This window comes from Nicotiana tabacum, chromosome 5 (genome assembly GCF_000715075.1).
Source record: "Nicotiana tabacum cultivar K326 chromosome 5, ASM71507v2, whole genome shotgun sequence".
Taxonomy (NCBI): Eukaryota; Viridiplantae; Streptophyta; class Magnoliopsida; order Solanales; family Solanaceae; genus Nicotiana; species Nicotiana tabacum.
The window spans coordinates 81956891-81971317 of NC_134084.1; the positions used below are offsets into that span (position 1 = coordinate 81956891).

At 35.8% G+C, this 14427-nt stretch overlaps 1 protein-coding gene and 1 non-coding gene across 2 annotated transcripts; both read right to left on the minus strand.

Annotated features, from left to right (window-relative positions):
• Nucleotides 1–383: 383 nt before the first annotated feature.
• Nucleotides 384–2030, minus strand: LOC107774518 (uncharacterized). The gene is made up of 2 exons (XR_012709602.1): nt 1959–2030; nt 384–763 (listed from the first exon to the last, which is right to left on the minus strand). It is a non-coding gene; the product is annotated as an uncharacterized LOC107774518 (transcript).
• A 4922-nt stretch (nt 2031–6952) lies between these two features.
• LOC107774506 (IQ domain-containing protein IQM6-like) lies at nt 6953–11772 on the minus strand. Its single transcript, XM_016594062.2, has 9 exons — nt 11622–11772; nt 9814–10291; nt 9598–9712; nt 9437–9502; nt 9267–9355; nt 9080–9167; nt 8394–8633; nt 8206–8307; nt 6953–7927 (listed from the first exon to the last, which is right to left on the minus strand). The coding sequence occupies exons 2-9, from the start codon at nt 10284–10286 to the stop codon at nt 7241–7243; spliced, it is 1860 nt and encodes a 619-aa protein (XP_016449548.1). The 5' UTR covers nt 10287–10291; nt 11622–11772; the 3' UTR covers nt 6953–7240.
• Between the last annotated feature and the right edge of the window lie 2655 nt (nt 11773–14427).

Sequence of the window (14427 nt, forward strand, 5' to 3'; positions counted from 1 at the left end):
AAGTTACAGAATAACAAATAAACTAATATAAAGAATGTGCAATACATGCAAAATGCAGTATGTGCAGTATATAAAATCTTTAATTACCCCCAAAAAAAGTGTGAAACATATGCATCCAGAAATTATTGCTCAAGCTGCCTAAATCCACCTTAGATCCGGATTGAACATTTACGGTCACTGAACTTCTACATCTGCTAAAGTCTCAAAATTGAAGGCTTTGGTTCGTAAATAATTTAAGGCAGCTTGTTTGAATGGCATTATGGACTATTAACAGTCTTATCAAGAACAAAAGCAGCAACAGAAAACATAGTATGAACACAAATATAAGTCAGAAGAAACCATCGCTTCTACAGAACCAATTCACAGAAATGGAACACCGCAGAAAAGGTAGCAAAATATTATCATAAAAACTATTCCAAAACCTTGAACTGCACCAAACTTACACGACTATCATCGTTAAAAACATGTTGAAAATTACGAGTCTGAGCAAACAAAACCAAAGACTAAATCAAAGCCAGTACAAGTACTCAAGGCAATTTCAATGTGGCATTCATAATTATGCCCTCAGCGCAATCTCCTGGCCTCCCTCTCAGACTCCAACAGTGTGAGAACATCACCCTCTCTGACTGGTCCCTTGACATTTCTCATGATAAACCTGTTTTGGTCGTCAAGAAACTTGACTCTCACCTGTGTCACCTGTCCTCTGGATCCGGTACGACCCATGACTTTCACCACAATCGCATGCTTGGTTGCAGATTCCATTCTGCAAATGCAGAATATATTTGTAAGAAACCATAGTTAAATAATGGAAAACACCTTGGAGGAGATAAAATAAAACATTAGTAGAAAGAAGCAAAGCACTCTAAAACCTTGCAATCTAATAACTTAAGAACCATCAATAAGCAAAACAAACAACACTCAACATGTTGACATACTAAAGCATTTTATCAGAGGCAGATCAATACTTCAAAGTTCTTATCCTTGTACACCTCCTTCTGATCAGTTTGCTCTGAACAATTCTTGTATCAAGAATCCATCTATTCCACAATGTAATAGTTTTAAATAATATGGTGGGAAGAATTCCAGGTGAAAGTGATATATGAAAAGTTAAAGAACCTACACCCAATCGTCTATACTGTTCCAGGAACCTCATGGGTGCACTTAAAGGCAAGACTTTACCTTTTCTCAGACGAATAAATTCCTGTTTTTAATGACAGAAAATAAGCATTGGGGGTAACCGGACACAAACACAAAGTAAGGTACGAGCTTCCATTATTGCAGGTCTCACATATCCTTTCCAACTAAAATAACTAAAATGACAAAACTAGGCTGAGGAGGGTGTCCACTTCACAAATTTTCAACCTAGGTTAATGGTTCTTTTCTCTGTAGGCTAGTTCCTTATATAAGTCCTCCTTATCAGTCTGCTATGAACAATTTTTGTATGCATAGAATGAAACTTCTTTCCATAAGGCAATAATTTTTATAATTCCCGCAAGTATACAAAAAGTTTTAAAAAAAAAACCACACCCAATCGTCAATATTGTTCCTGGAACCTCATGGGTGCACCCAAAACGCAAGACTTCACCTTTTCTTTCACACAAACAAGTTCTTGTTTTCAAATCAAACCTTCGACCCTAATGAGACTAACCTTAACCAATGAGATAATTAAAATAAAAAGAACAATGAGTTTGTCATTTTGATACACATGTTCCCTTCTTCTTCGATTGATGCAATCTTGTTTTTCAAATACCCAATTTATCAGCATGCAACATTAGTCAGAAAAATCCAATAACAATACACATCTATTATTAGATCAATCACACAAATCCAAATTGAGCTAAAAGATTGAGTCCTATTATAGAATTTGACCAAAAGAAAAATAGCTGATCGAAAAAAATTTAAAAACAGATTACTGAAACAACATGATTTGTTTTTTGGGGAAAAGGAAAATAGCTTACCTTGGAAGAGCGGAAGAACGAGTTGAAAGCTACGACGGCCAACAAAAGCTCACACAGCTCTAATGGATTTTGAAGTAAAACCCTAAAGAGTATATTTATATACTGAAGCTTTCTGAAATTACTTTTGTATCCCTTGTCACCGCTGTAGATTTAAGGACGCGTCAGAGAAAAAAAAGACAACAAAATAGACAGAAAAAATATATACAGGAGTATAATATTAAGAGTGTTTACCGAGGCTGGACATGGAAAAAAAAATGCCCGTCTGGTTAGTGAAGCGGGCTGATTAATGGGCTGGGATCACGGGCTGATAGTGGGTTGCGATATACTGAATTTTGGTGGGCCCGTTCGGGTTTGGGCTTATTAGATCGAATCAGGTCGGGGTAATTTTTTTTAGTGTATACGTTGGAAGTTTTACCTCCTATAGCAAACCTTTACACCTTATTTATTATAAATAAATACCTTTTTATAAAATTATATTCTATAGTTACCTTTTAGGTTTTATAGCAAATTATCTATTTATGGTCACTTCCTATTGTTAAGCCCTTAAATACGCTCTGAAATATTTTTCTCTCTCATACTTTCTATTTTCTCTCTCCCAATAATATCGGTATTGTATACAATTTTGTTAAACCCACGTTCTCTCTCCACTATCTCTCTCCCAACCCAGTATTTTCCCCACGAATACAACCTCCATTATCAACTGATTCATCTTCATTCTCTCTCTCAATTTTCAAAATTGTTTGCCCAAAAAAGTTGTGGTAAGTGTTAAACTTGTTAGTTTTTCACTGGCACATGTATTATTCTGTATATCTGTACTTTTTTTGTAGAAACAATCACCATTGTTATCCTTTTACAGAAAACTCAGATTTTCTTCTCCAATGGCTGATTAAACTCCTTACAAGAGGGTTATCCGAGGTATACCGACAAAAGCAATCAATTTCAAAGGGCCATCTTTCGATTTGCAAATCACTCAAGCGGAACATGTATTTGCAGGTTCAACAGCAAATACAGTTGCGAAAAAGAGAACAAAAATACGCAATGACACGTCGAAACAAGCCCAATTTGAGAAATTCAAAAAAATCAACACTTTCACTATTTGTTTTTAGATGTGTTTAGATGTATTTTGATGTATTTAGATGACTTTCACTGTTGTACTTATGATTGTGTTATGTATTTCAAATACATGTATTCATCTGTATTTTGCTGATAAATAGTTATTATAGTGACTTTTACTGTTTGTTTTTAGATGTATTAAGATATATTTACAAGGCTTTCACTGTTGTACTTATGAATATGTGATGTATTCCAAATACATGTATTCATCTAAAATGAGTACATATTTTGAAATCTACAAAACGATAGCAATAGAAAAAGGAGGGATTGAAAATCTAGAGATTGCTCTGTTTTGTGGTATTTTTCGGCTGGAAAATCTTTTCTTTAACGTGAAATACAGATTGTGCGTGTTATAATTGAGTTAGTTGAGTTATATTAGTAGTCAATCGCGTTAATTGATTCATTTACTGTTTTAAACAGTTGAAAAGACCATTTTTTACGTAGTTTACGTTACTGTATTCACAATTACAACTCGCGAATACAGTCGAATACAATCAAATACCACTGTTGCTTAGCTGGACTCCCCTGTTTCACGCCGAGTTTTGCTGCTGTATTCATGAATACAGTAGCTTAAATACATCGAATACACTCTATAACAATTGAAAACATAGCTATAGGAAGTAATTTAATAAATGATATCTATAGTTAGCTAATAACCACTAAACAATAGTGGTTTGTGAAAATTTCTCAAGGGGGGCTATTTATAGTTATTAAAAGGCTAAGAATGTAATTTATCAACTATTAGGGGGTGGAGGGGCTATTTTAGTAAGGAGGTAGGCCGAAATGGCTAAAAGTAAAAAAAAATGGCCATTGCCCAACGGTCATTTTTTATTTTGACGTCAGAATTTTTAAAAAATAATAAAAAATTACAACATAAATCGGGCTGAAAGGGTTAGCAGGCTAGCCGGGTTCCGGTGCACCGGTAGCCAAAAAAGGCCCGACCTCATCCGGCACAACCTCTACCCTAGCCAACCTGTTCCACCCCTTACCGAATCGGGCTGAACCAGGTCGAACCGGATTGTTAGTGGCGGCCCGACCCGATTAACACCTTTAGAGTATATGTATAAAGAGAGCAATTCTATGGTACTCGTCTCTCACAAATATTGATATCGAATAGTGATATCCACCTAAACTTAGATACATAGAAACAAATCACCTTGTTTTTATGTTTCCTAGAATTTGAACAACATTAATAGCTAAAATTGTTATTTTTAATTGGGATTTTCCTTTTCTTTGATTGGTCTATAATTAAGGCCCTTCCCTTAAGAGACATTATCCTGGAAACAGTCTCTCTGCCCCTCGGGGTAGAGGTAAGGTCTGCGTACATACTACTCTCCCCAGACCTCACTTGTGGGATTATACTGGGATGTTGTTGTTGTTATTGTCCCTTAAGAGACATTATGTAGTGGCTCAAAATGAGTGAAAACTTTAGTGCTACTAACAAGTATATATATGAGATTTTGCTGATCAAATTTGCTTTTTTCAAATAGCTATTGGGGCATAATATACTTTAAATAATGAATTATGGGATATTGTGACTCATTAGGAATGCATTTTAGGGGAATTTTTCATTTGCTTTTCTTTCAATTTTTATATATGTTAGAGACTCATTTATAGTTTATACGGAAAAGGGCCAAAACTGTCTCTAGACTATTGGAGTTTGTACGATAATATCCTCCGTCCATCTATTTTGCAAAAATTACCCTTACCGTTATCTTTTTGGCTCAAGACTGCCCTTACGACTAACCGTTCTGTTAGGTTAAAAAAACTTAATCAATTTCCATGTGTCATCGTCTCATTGGCCTAACTTAAAACTCACCTAAATTAAAATAACAGAAAAAGGTCAAAACTGCCCCTAGACTATTAGAGTTGGTACAATAATACCCCGTCTCAAAAAAATCTCTCCCCACCCTGCACCCCTCTCTAGCGTGAGTGCGTTCATATATTTTTCTTTTTCTTCTTCTCATCCTTTTTTGACCTTGCACTCTATTGGAATAATCACTACAAATACCATTAAAGTTTTTTTTTCAAACAACCAAAATTTTTAGTTAACAATACTTTATGTCATACAATTTTCACCCGAATATATGAACACTAATAGAGTGTCAATGGTAATGGTCATTGAGCATTTGCAATATTTTTCGTTGTATATTTCATGATAACTCCGCATCCAATTTTGATTATACCAGAGTTTTACTTGGTCTCTGCTCGGACTTCGACCTTTTTCTTCTACACTAGCTCACCATAGTCTGAACATCCTATCATGTCCATAAATTAAGCTATTGTACAAGGATACTCTTTAGGTTATACAACACCGCCAATTTTAAAAAAGAGATTGGTTAAATCAAGAGGAATATTTTCAGATCCTATGCCTGAGAATATGAGAGCATACGACTTATTGGAGAATGTGAATGTAATAAACACTTGATTGAGCTTATTGTATGAAGCAGTGAAGTGTAGCAAGAAAAATGGATAATGAATGGTATTTCTGTGATGGAAAAAAAATAGGAGAATTGATGTGTACATTTAATAGAGAGAAAAATAGAAAGAGTAAGGTGATTAACTATAAAATTGAGTTTTGTTTGCTTAGGAAAAAAAAAAGGGTGTATGAGAGTTCTAGATGTTGGAATATTTTTGAAAAGAAAGAGGAGAAAGAAACGGAAGAGGGAGAGGAAGAATGATAGACTAGGAAATAGTATTTTTGTTTATGGGTCTTAGAATGTGGGTGTGTTTATTTTAATTTAGGCGAGTTTTAAGTTAGGCCAATGGGATGATGACACGTGAAAATTAATTAAGTTTTTTTTAACCTAACAGAGTTGTTAGTCGTAAGGGCAGTCTTGAGCCAAAAAGATAACGGTAAGGGTAATTTTTGCAAAATAGGTGGACGAAAGGTATTATTGTACCAACTCTAATAGTCTAGGGTCAGTTTTGACCCTTTTCCGTAGTTTATACTGATCAAAGGGTTAGTTTTCCTCAACAGTAAAAAAACTAAGAATATTATCAGTAGATATTACTAACCTCTTGGTAATTCCTATAACTCCCATTCTAATTTTATTTTGATCATAAGTACTGTCATGGGTGGCTTTCCATTCATGCCCCATGACCCCTTGGGTGCGCCCCGTGGCGTCCTCGCAAGCCTCCCAACCCTAGCACCATGGACGGCCTCGTGGTTTTGGCTGCGCCAAATGACAAGCGCGCATGTGCTTCTGTCACCTCACCGATATCCCTCGCCAGCGCCCAGCCGCAGGCAGATACCAGCAGTCGCGCGCGCAGATAGCGTCGCGCGTGCAGATCGTGGTGTCAAAGACAATGTTTGCTGACAACGGACCTGTTTTTGCCTTGTAGAAAACTAAGTCCTTTTCATTGTAAATATAGAGTAGTTTTATTTAATGTACTTCCATTATGTTTTTCTAGCTTAGTGAAGTCTAGTCTTGTAACTTCAGTTTATTTTTTTTTAAGCACTATTAGGGGGATCAAACAATCAAACTTTCTAGCAAGTAAATAATTCTCTGTACTGGTGTCTCTCTCCCTCGATACCGTATTGCTTTTCAGTAATAGTTTTCATTAATGCAATCAAGCTTCTTTCATTCTCAATTCTCATTTTTGTTCTCTCAATTGCTTTTGACATTGGTTTTCCTGACAACCTCGTCTAGCGTACGAAGGGAGCCTCAGTTGGCGGACAGTAACTGCATTGACATCAGTTGCTTAGCCTTACGTCACCCTTCCAAGGAATCTCAGGAAGGTGCCGCGTAACAATACTCATTTATCTTACAGAAACTTCATTGCTTTCCATGCACTTTGCATAGCGGAATGAAACTTCCTGGAGTCCATATAGATTTTTGAATTAAAGGATAATCAATATGCAGATGAACACAATTGAGTAAGAGAAAAAAAATTGACAGACTTTATTTGATCTTTTATTCTAAATAATCTTCAAATGAATGGACTAAAGAATAATTACATCTTGCTGTACAGGCCTGTACAGGGGGGAAAATGATTCAAGAGGGAAAAGAAAGAAACAAACAAAACTGCAATTTCTCGATTAGTAAGGAATAGAGAAATGCTGAAGGAGAAATCCTAGCAGAAAATTCCCTACTGTGAGAATAATTGTATTTCTCTGAAACTACAAATCACTCAAAACTTGCATCTCTTTTTACTGATGGAGTATCTTATTCAGAGAATACCACTACTTCAAAACTAGGTCTTTTGCCTTCATTTGCTTCTCTAGAAAAGATGGTAGGAGTATAACGACGAGCAGATTTTGAGGGAGTTGAAAATGCAGTTCTTGGAGACAAATTCACCTCCTCCATAACGCGAAATTGGAGCTCGGATGGATAGTCCCTCATGCATCCAATACGAGGTCCAACTCCCGTTGTCCATCTACAAGAAAATTGATGAGCCAATTGATATGACTTTTTACCTATATGTGAATTTATTCTCTTGATTATCTTTTCTTCGGGGACAGGTTCTTTGTTCTCGTCTTCATTTTCATGATCAAATAAATTCTTCTTTGAAACTGAACATTCCGTATCTGATAAATATTCATCTGGTGTTTCATATCCATCTGCTGGAGTTTCCACAGGCTGCAGCATGCTGTCTTTTTGTTCTTGGCCAGTCTCCTTAAACAACTCGAGAATGCCCTCCCTTTCTGGTATTTCAACAGCAATTTTGGGTCGTGATATTCGGGACTTCCTTGAGTCATCCTTGTTAGTAGAATCAATCTTCTTTGTGTCTGAGCTTTTGAGGTTGCTCTCTTCATTGGATTGGCTGAAATCTGGGGCTGATAAGTTATTACGTATGTTGACACCGCATTCCTTCCTGATAAAGGGAGCTTCCTCCTCATAATTGGTGAATTTCTGCAGCATCAGGATTGAAGTTTAACAATTATCCAAATCTCATTTTGCCACCGAGCGTCAAAGCAGTAACAAAGGCGGATTCAAAGTTAAATGTTAGTGAGTGTAGAGTATCATTGATCCACTACTCCTTTGTGACAGTGCGTATGAATTTAGCACATATATATACATTTGCATAAAATTAATAACTCCTTTTCGAATAAAAGTTTTTGTGTTAAAAAGATTACTTTGTTAGCTAATGCTTAGATATACTTCAAGAGTGGAGATGTGTTATATCCTACCTGAACAACTGAGACATCAACATTATGTTGCTTAAGAAATAACATGAATGCTTCAAAATTCTCCTCTGTGGGGAGGTAATGTCCACTCTGAGGCCAGACCGCCTATTTCATGCAAAAATTTTAGATTCATCAAAATCAGGTTTTAGAGAAAGAAATGTTACCTTGCAAAATCATGGCAGTTTTCTTACCTTTATAACACCATCCTCCGCCACGAATCTCCCCGCAGACAATGTGGCGCCACCAGCCAAGAAACTGGAATGCTGAAATGTGCCTTTTTGCTTCATCCCAACATACAAAATCTTGGACACGCTAAGCACAAAGATCCACTTTGCATCTGGAGGGCCTCCCCTTGTGTCTAGCAGCCTTCTGCTCTGCTTGTATATGAATTTTCCATCCACAATGACAACTTCATATGCCTCCCTCTCTATCTGTGATAATTCATAGCTGGTGAGTTACAAACAACATATGCTCTTGAGCATCTTGTCCTACTTCATATGGCCTAGAGTAGTGTAATCTATATAGAGGTGGAAGAATTTATTCTCAAATTACCAACAAAAATAGTTAACAATTGAATTTCTTACAGTAGAATGCACAATTACTTCTATAAACAAGTTATATAAAATAGGAGCTAAGACAGCAGTTCAAATATTTTGAGTATCTGCTGCCATTTGACACAATCACTAATCTTTATATTATTATATATAAGAAAAAAAAATCACAAAACCGCTTCACCCTGATGCATAATGGAAGCAAGCATGCAAAATACAGATGTTCACCAATTTTACTACATGTTAAACCTTAATCTAAGCACTTACCTACGATATCTGATAACATTGGAGAAATTTGATGCTCTAGAAAAAAAGAGAAAACTCACCGGACCAAGATACTTGATGCATTCTTGTTGAAGTTTTGATCTAGGACACCTCTCAAGATTCACTTCTTTACCTTCACCGATGTCCAGCCTGCAATGCAACATTCAAGGGGGAAATTCCCCATTTTAATACATCAAAATTGAAGTTTCTTTGTTTGTTTAAATTTCTTGCTAATCTAAGAAACCTAACCAATAGAAGAAGGGTTGTTTACTGTCAGCTTGGAGCCACTTGGTGTAATAAAATCGAAGATTATGACCATAGCGATGTCTAGGATCAATCTGTTCATCACGATTGATTAAGAAGACAAACAAAAATGAACTTTGACATTGTTAAACTTCGTTCTTGAGAAGGGACCTTACAGCTTCAAGCCAATGTTGCAAAGCAAGCTTACGCGCTTTTCCATCTTTGGACAGACCTTTACCCACCTGCCAACACACGCAAAGTCCTAAAATCATAACTTAATCAAAGAAAAAGAAAAGAACCTGACAGGATGTTAGCAAACTATAAGGTTAATCCATACCTTAGCAGCTCTAGTTAATGCTCTTGACCAACGAGAAACAGCAGTTTGAGGTTTCTCAGTGTCAAAGAATGATATAGAACTGTGCTTGAGTTCAACAGAATCTAATAGCTTCCACCTATAAAATACAACAAAACTTTCAACGTGCGTAAGGCATGACAATATCATCACAAAAATACACAACAAAAGTTCCATAACTATAACTATGAACTATTATACCATCTCTGCTCAACTAGAACAGCACAATCAGCTAGCTGTCTTCGGGTACGAAAACTTTTATATGTCTTCTGCAACTTTACAGCAGCTTGATCTCTACGTTTTCCGCACTCTGCTGGTAGCATCCTAGTATCTTTCTCAGACATGTTATGCAATTTTGGAGAAACTTCTTCTTTGTTCCATATAATGTCTGATCTAATGATCTTCTTATCTTCCTTATCGGATACAAGAGTCTTTAGTGCAATCTTGGTCTCAAATTCCCTCCTTTTATAGGTAAGAGTTCCCTCAAGGATCATATTTCCAGAACCAAAAGATTTCAAGATTGACTTTCTAGTAATTTGGTCATTGAAATTCCTGGGCTGTAATGCAGTCCTCATATCATCACTTCCTAAACTTAATGTTCTTACCAAATAAGATTCAACCCGAGTTTCCAAATCCTCAAAATTGGCAAATGGACAGGAAAATGTTATTCCCATCTCCCCTGCAAAAAAGTCACTAGGATGTTATATGCCTATTTAATTTTATCTCAGGCCAACATTTACAAACACAAAATAAAAATAAGAAGTACTAAAAGTTCTCTACATTTTCTATTGGCATAAAAATCTCTCATAAGGCTAAAAGACTCGTAGAAATCATAGGACCAAATTTAAACATACGTGACTAAGACATATTTCCAACTAATTGATATTGTCTACAGGGGCGGATGCAGTGTTGTATCTACGGGTACAATTGAACCATAACTTTCGACGCGGAGTAAAAATTTATATGTAAAAATTCAATAAAATTACAAAAAAAAGTAGATTTGAACCCATAACTTTAAAAATATAATGGGTTAAATACTAAAAACCTTAAAATTGAACCCATAGGATTTAAATCATAGATCCGCCTCTGATTGTCTACCTAGATCTTTTTCTTCTATAGTGCCCTATTTTTTTTGCATGGATTCCAAAGATTTGAGATATGTAGATTTTTCAAGATAACTGCTTTTAATGTGATTTTAGGTTTATTTTGTCCCGTTTTAATACCTTCACTCATTATTGTTCATACCTACAGCTGGTGCATGTGGAGGTCGATGCATGAAATTAACAAACCATCTCAAAAAATCTTGTCTCATTTTATCCTTAATGGGTGCTACTTAATGAAAGAAAAAAATATAAAAATCTAAATCAGGTGGCATTACAGTTTACATGTGATGTGAGGGTTCACATTTTTAATGGCCCCATTGATGAATGCCATCTTACCCCCAAAACCTACTTTATCTGATGGAACAATCACAAAATATGATATACTAGGTCAACCTTCATATTTTAGTTAAAAAACAAAAAGAAAACACAATACTCAAATTACATTAAAACACATAACTATAAGCTAGATGGTTCTGTTCTGCCTTTGGCCTACAACATATTTTTTTGCATGGAATTCCATCATAACTGTATGAATGCCTCAGGAACAGGATCAAAGTATAAACATTTTATTGTGATAAACAAAGTAATTTTATGGGACTAATTGTACAATCCGATCCATCTCCTGAAAACAATATGCTCATATTAAACTTGAAAGCTACAGCAGCAATATAACAAAAAATAAGCAAAAATGAAGAGCAACATGGAAAATGGAGAGGTTTAAGTCACAAGAATTCTGAATAGAATACATGAATATAAGGTTGAAGCTGACATATTATTAATAAAGTAAACGACACAATATTAATGCATAATCCAAAAACAACATGAAACAATGTTAAAAGATCTGATATTGTTTCCGCATATCACACTAAAAAAAGAAAGACAATAATTTGGTAACTAACTTTTTACCTTATCCGATATCTACGAGAATGACAATTTATCAAATTTGAAAAGGTTGAATCTTTGGAATGCAGAAGGAAAGAAAAGAAGAAAGAAAACGAAAAAGAAAAGAGAGGAAACCAGAAAGAGAAAGAAAATGTTGTGTTGGTGGACAGAAACCGACTTGAGAGATGCCGCAAAGTGTGGGATTTTTAAGGGAAAGGAAAGAATTTGGGTTTCCTTCTATTCAGAGTGCTAACCAATTAAGCTAAGCAAACCTGCATGAAAAAAATTTACTTACACTTCATTTAACCAAACAAATGAAAGCAAAAATTATGGTTAAGTATTCGTTTGTATTTTTACTTTAATTCCAAACTATTAATGTTAAACTGTTTAATTTTGACGTAAATATCACATTGGGCGGATAAGTATCTATTTAATTTAATTTGTATTTGTGACCATTCGTTTTTTTTTATGTGTACACTCTCCTTTAGGCTCACTGATTTGTATTGATATAAAATGAGAGTATGTGGCGATGTACGTTAGCTGTCATACATTTTATACCCTACAAATGTCAATATAAATTTCAAGGAATATTATTCTACACATGTAAATGTTGAGTTTTGAATTGTTGAGTTTTGGATTGTTGAGTTTTTGTTTAAGATGAAATAGTCTTAAAATGAGAGTGAATGGGAAATGGGATTTGGATTTGGATTTGATCAAATGATCGATCGATTGATTAATTATTTGGACCAAATTTATTTGTTAATAATGAATATTAACGTGATATAATCCGTGTTTGTAACGGATGTTTTCCAATCCGTGTATTGTGTTGCACCAAGAAAGCAACAAGATGCCTAGTGCACCTCCCACCATGGCCAAGTGCTCCTCCCACCAAGCAAGTGTTCATTCCACCATGTAAGTGCTTCCTCCATGATATCCTAATGCTTGTTCCACCATGGAGGGGGCGGATTTCTCTCACATGACTGCTATAAATAGAGCAGAAGTTGTAGAGAAAGAAGAACACACCGGAAAAAAACACTCGAAACACTCAGTATACAATTGATATACACTCTGTATATAATTGATATACACTCTGTATACACTGTGTATACACTGGAAAAACGAATTGCAATCTGATATCCTCTTCAGTAAGAATTCAACATCGGCTATACATTGCATTCCTTCCTCTCAGAATTTCCATTCGACTTTTGAGTTCTCCTCCCTTGTTCTGCATTGTTTTAAAACTACAAACAAAGCAACTATAAGTGTGATTTGCTGTTGAACTTTGCGTTCGCTGAAATACTGGGGTTTGAAGTACCGCTACACCAGTGTGTAATTCGTTCTATCCTGGGAGGAAATAATCCATAACCTTGGGTACTAGGAGAGGATTAAATTCCTTAAGGAAACACTGTGAATTCACTGGGCTCGAATTAATTTTTGTTTCAGTTATATCATTTATATTTACGTATGTTACTGCTGTAGGTAGCTGATAAAGAGGATAATATATATCTAAGAGTGGAAAAGTTAAAACTTGATCTTCCATCATTCCATATTTATACCAGATAAGAAGTACTATAAGAATTCAACAACAACAAGCTTAAGGAATTTAATAATTTTAATTTCTGTATTTGTGTTACTTTTATTATTCTGGAAACTTAAAACCTTTGTGGTTTTGTGTACTCCTATTTGGAGAGTAAAGCCTTCGTGGCGTTTTGTTGGAGATTAAAATCTACGTGATTTTTCACTCCAATTTTAAACATTTATTAAACGTTTGTTTGTGTCATTTTTACAGTAAAAATGGCGAATGACGGAAATCAAGCTGTTCCGATGATGATTGCCAACGCATCGACAAGTCGAACTCCGGTGTTGGCACCGGCAGAGAAACCCGAAAAAATTTTCGGGATGGATTTCAAGCGCTGGCAGCAAAAGATGTTCTTCTACTTGACTCCGTTATGTCTACAGAAGTTCATCAATGAAGATGTTCCTGATCTTCCAGATGAAACTCCAGAGAATGATAGCTTTCTCGTGATTGAGGCGTGGAAGCATTCTGACTTCTTGTGCATGAATTATATTCTTAGCGGACTGGAGGATAATCTGTATAATGTATACAGTGGCGTGGAGACGTCAAAAGAATTGTGGAATGTGCTTGAAAAGAAATACAAAACTGAAGATGCCGGGATGAAGAAATTCGTCGCTGCAAAAATTTTGGACTACAAAATGGTAGATAGCAAGTCTGTTATTACCCAAGTCCAGGAGTTGTCACACCTCCTTTTTCCACCCCCGCAGGGGTGAAGGAGTTTTTCCAATTAAAAGACAATCGAAATGGGATTTGTTTATTTGTTTCAGAGTCGCCACTTGGGAGATTTAGGGTGTCCCAAATCACCAATTTAATCCCGAATCGAGGAAAAGAATGACTCCATATTACAGGCCGCGAACTAGAAATCCGGATAAGGAATTCTGTTAACTTGGGAGAAGGTGTTAGGCATTCCCGAGTTCCGTGGTTCTAGTACGGTCGCTCAACTGTTATGTTCGGCTTGATTATCTGATTTTATGCAAATATGAACTTATGTGCAGATTTTAACTCTTTACCGCTTACAATACGGGGAATTGCAACGTTGTGAAGATGTATCTCGAACCGCGTCACAATCAATGTACCCGTGGTCGTCGACACACTTTGACTCTGTTGAGATTTGGATTTGGGTCACATAAATGTGCACCCGAGTTTAGGAAGATAACATTATTAAATACGCGCCTAAGGATACTAACGCGTCGTTATTTTTTTTGAGAAAAAGTCGTAAAGTTCGCTATGCGGCCTGTCTCGAAATCTAAGCAT

Coding starts and splice junctions, on each gene's coding strand:
- LOC107774506 (XM_016594062.2), bottom strand. CDS start 10,286: ATGGGAATAACATTTTCCTGTCCATTTGCCAATTTTGAGGATTTGGAA. Junction 9,168..9,266: donor AAACAACCCTTCTTCTATTG/GTTAGGTTTCTT, acceptor GTTGCATTGCAG/GCTGGACATCGGTGAAGGTA. Junction 8,634..9,079: donor GCATCAAGTATCTTGGTCCG/GTGAGTTTTCTC, acceptor GAATTATCACAG/ATAGAGAGGGAGGCATATGA.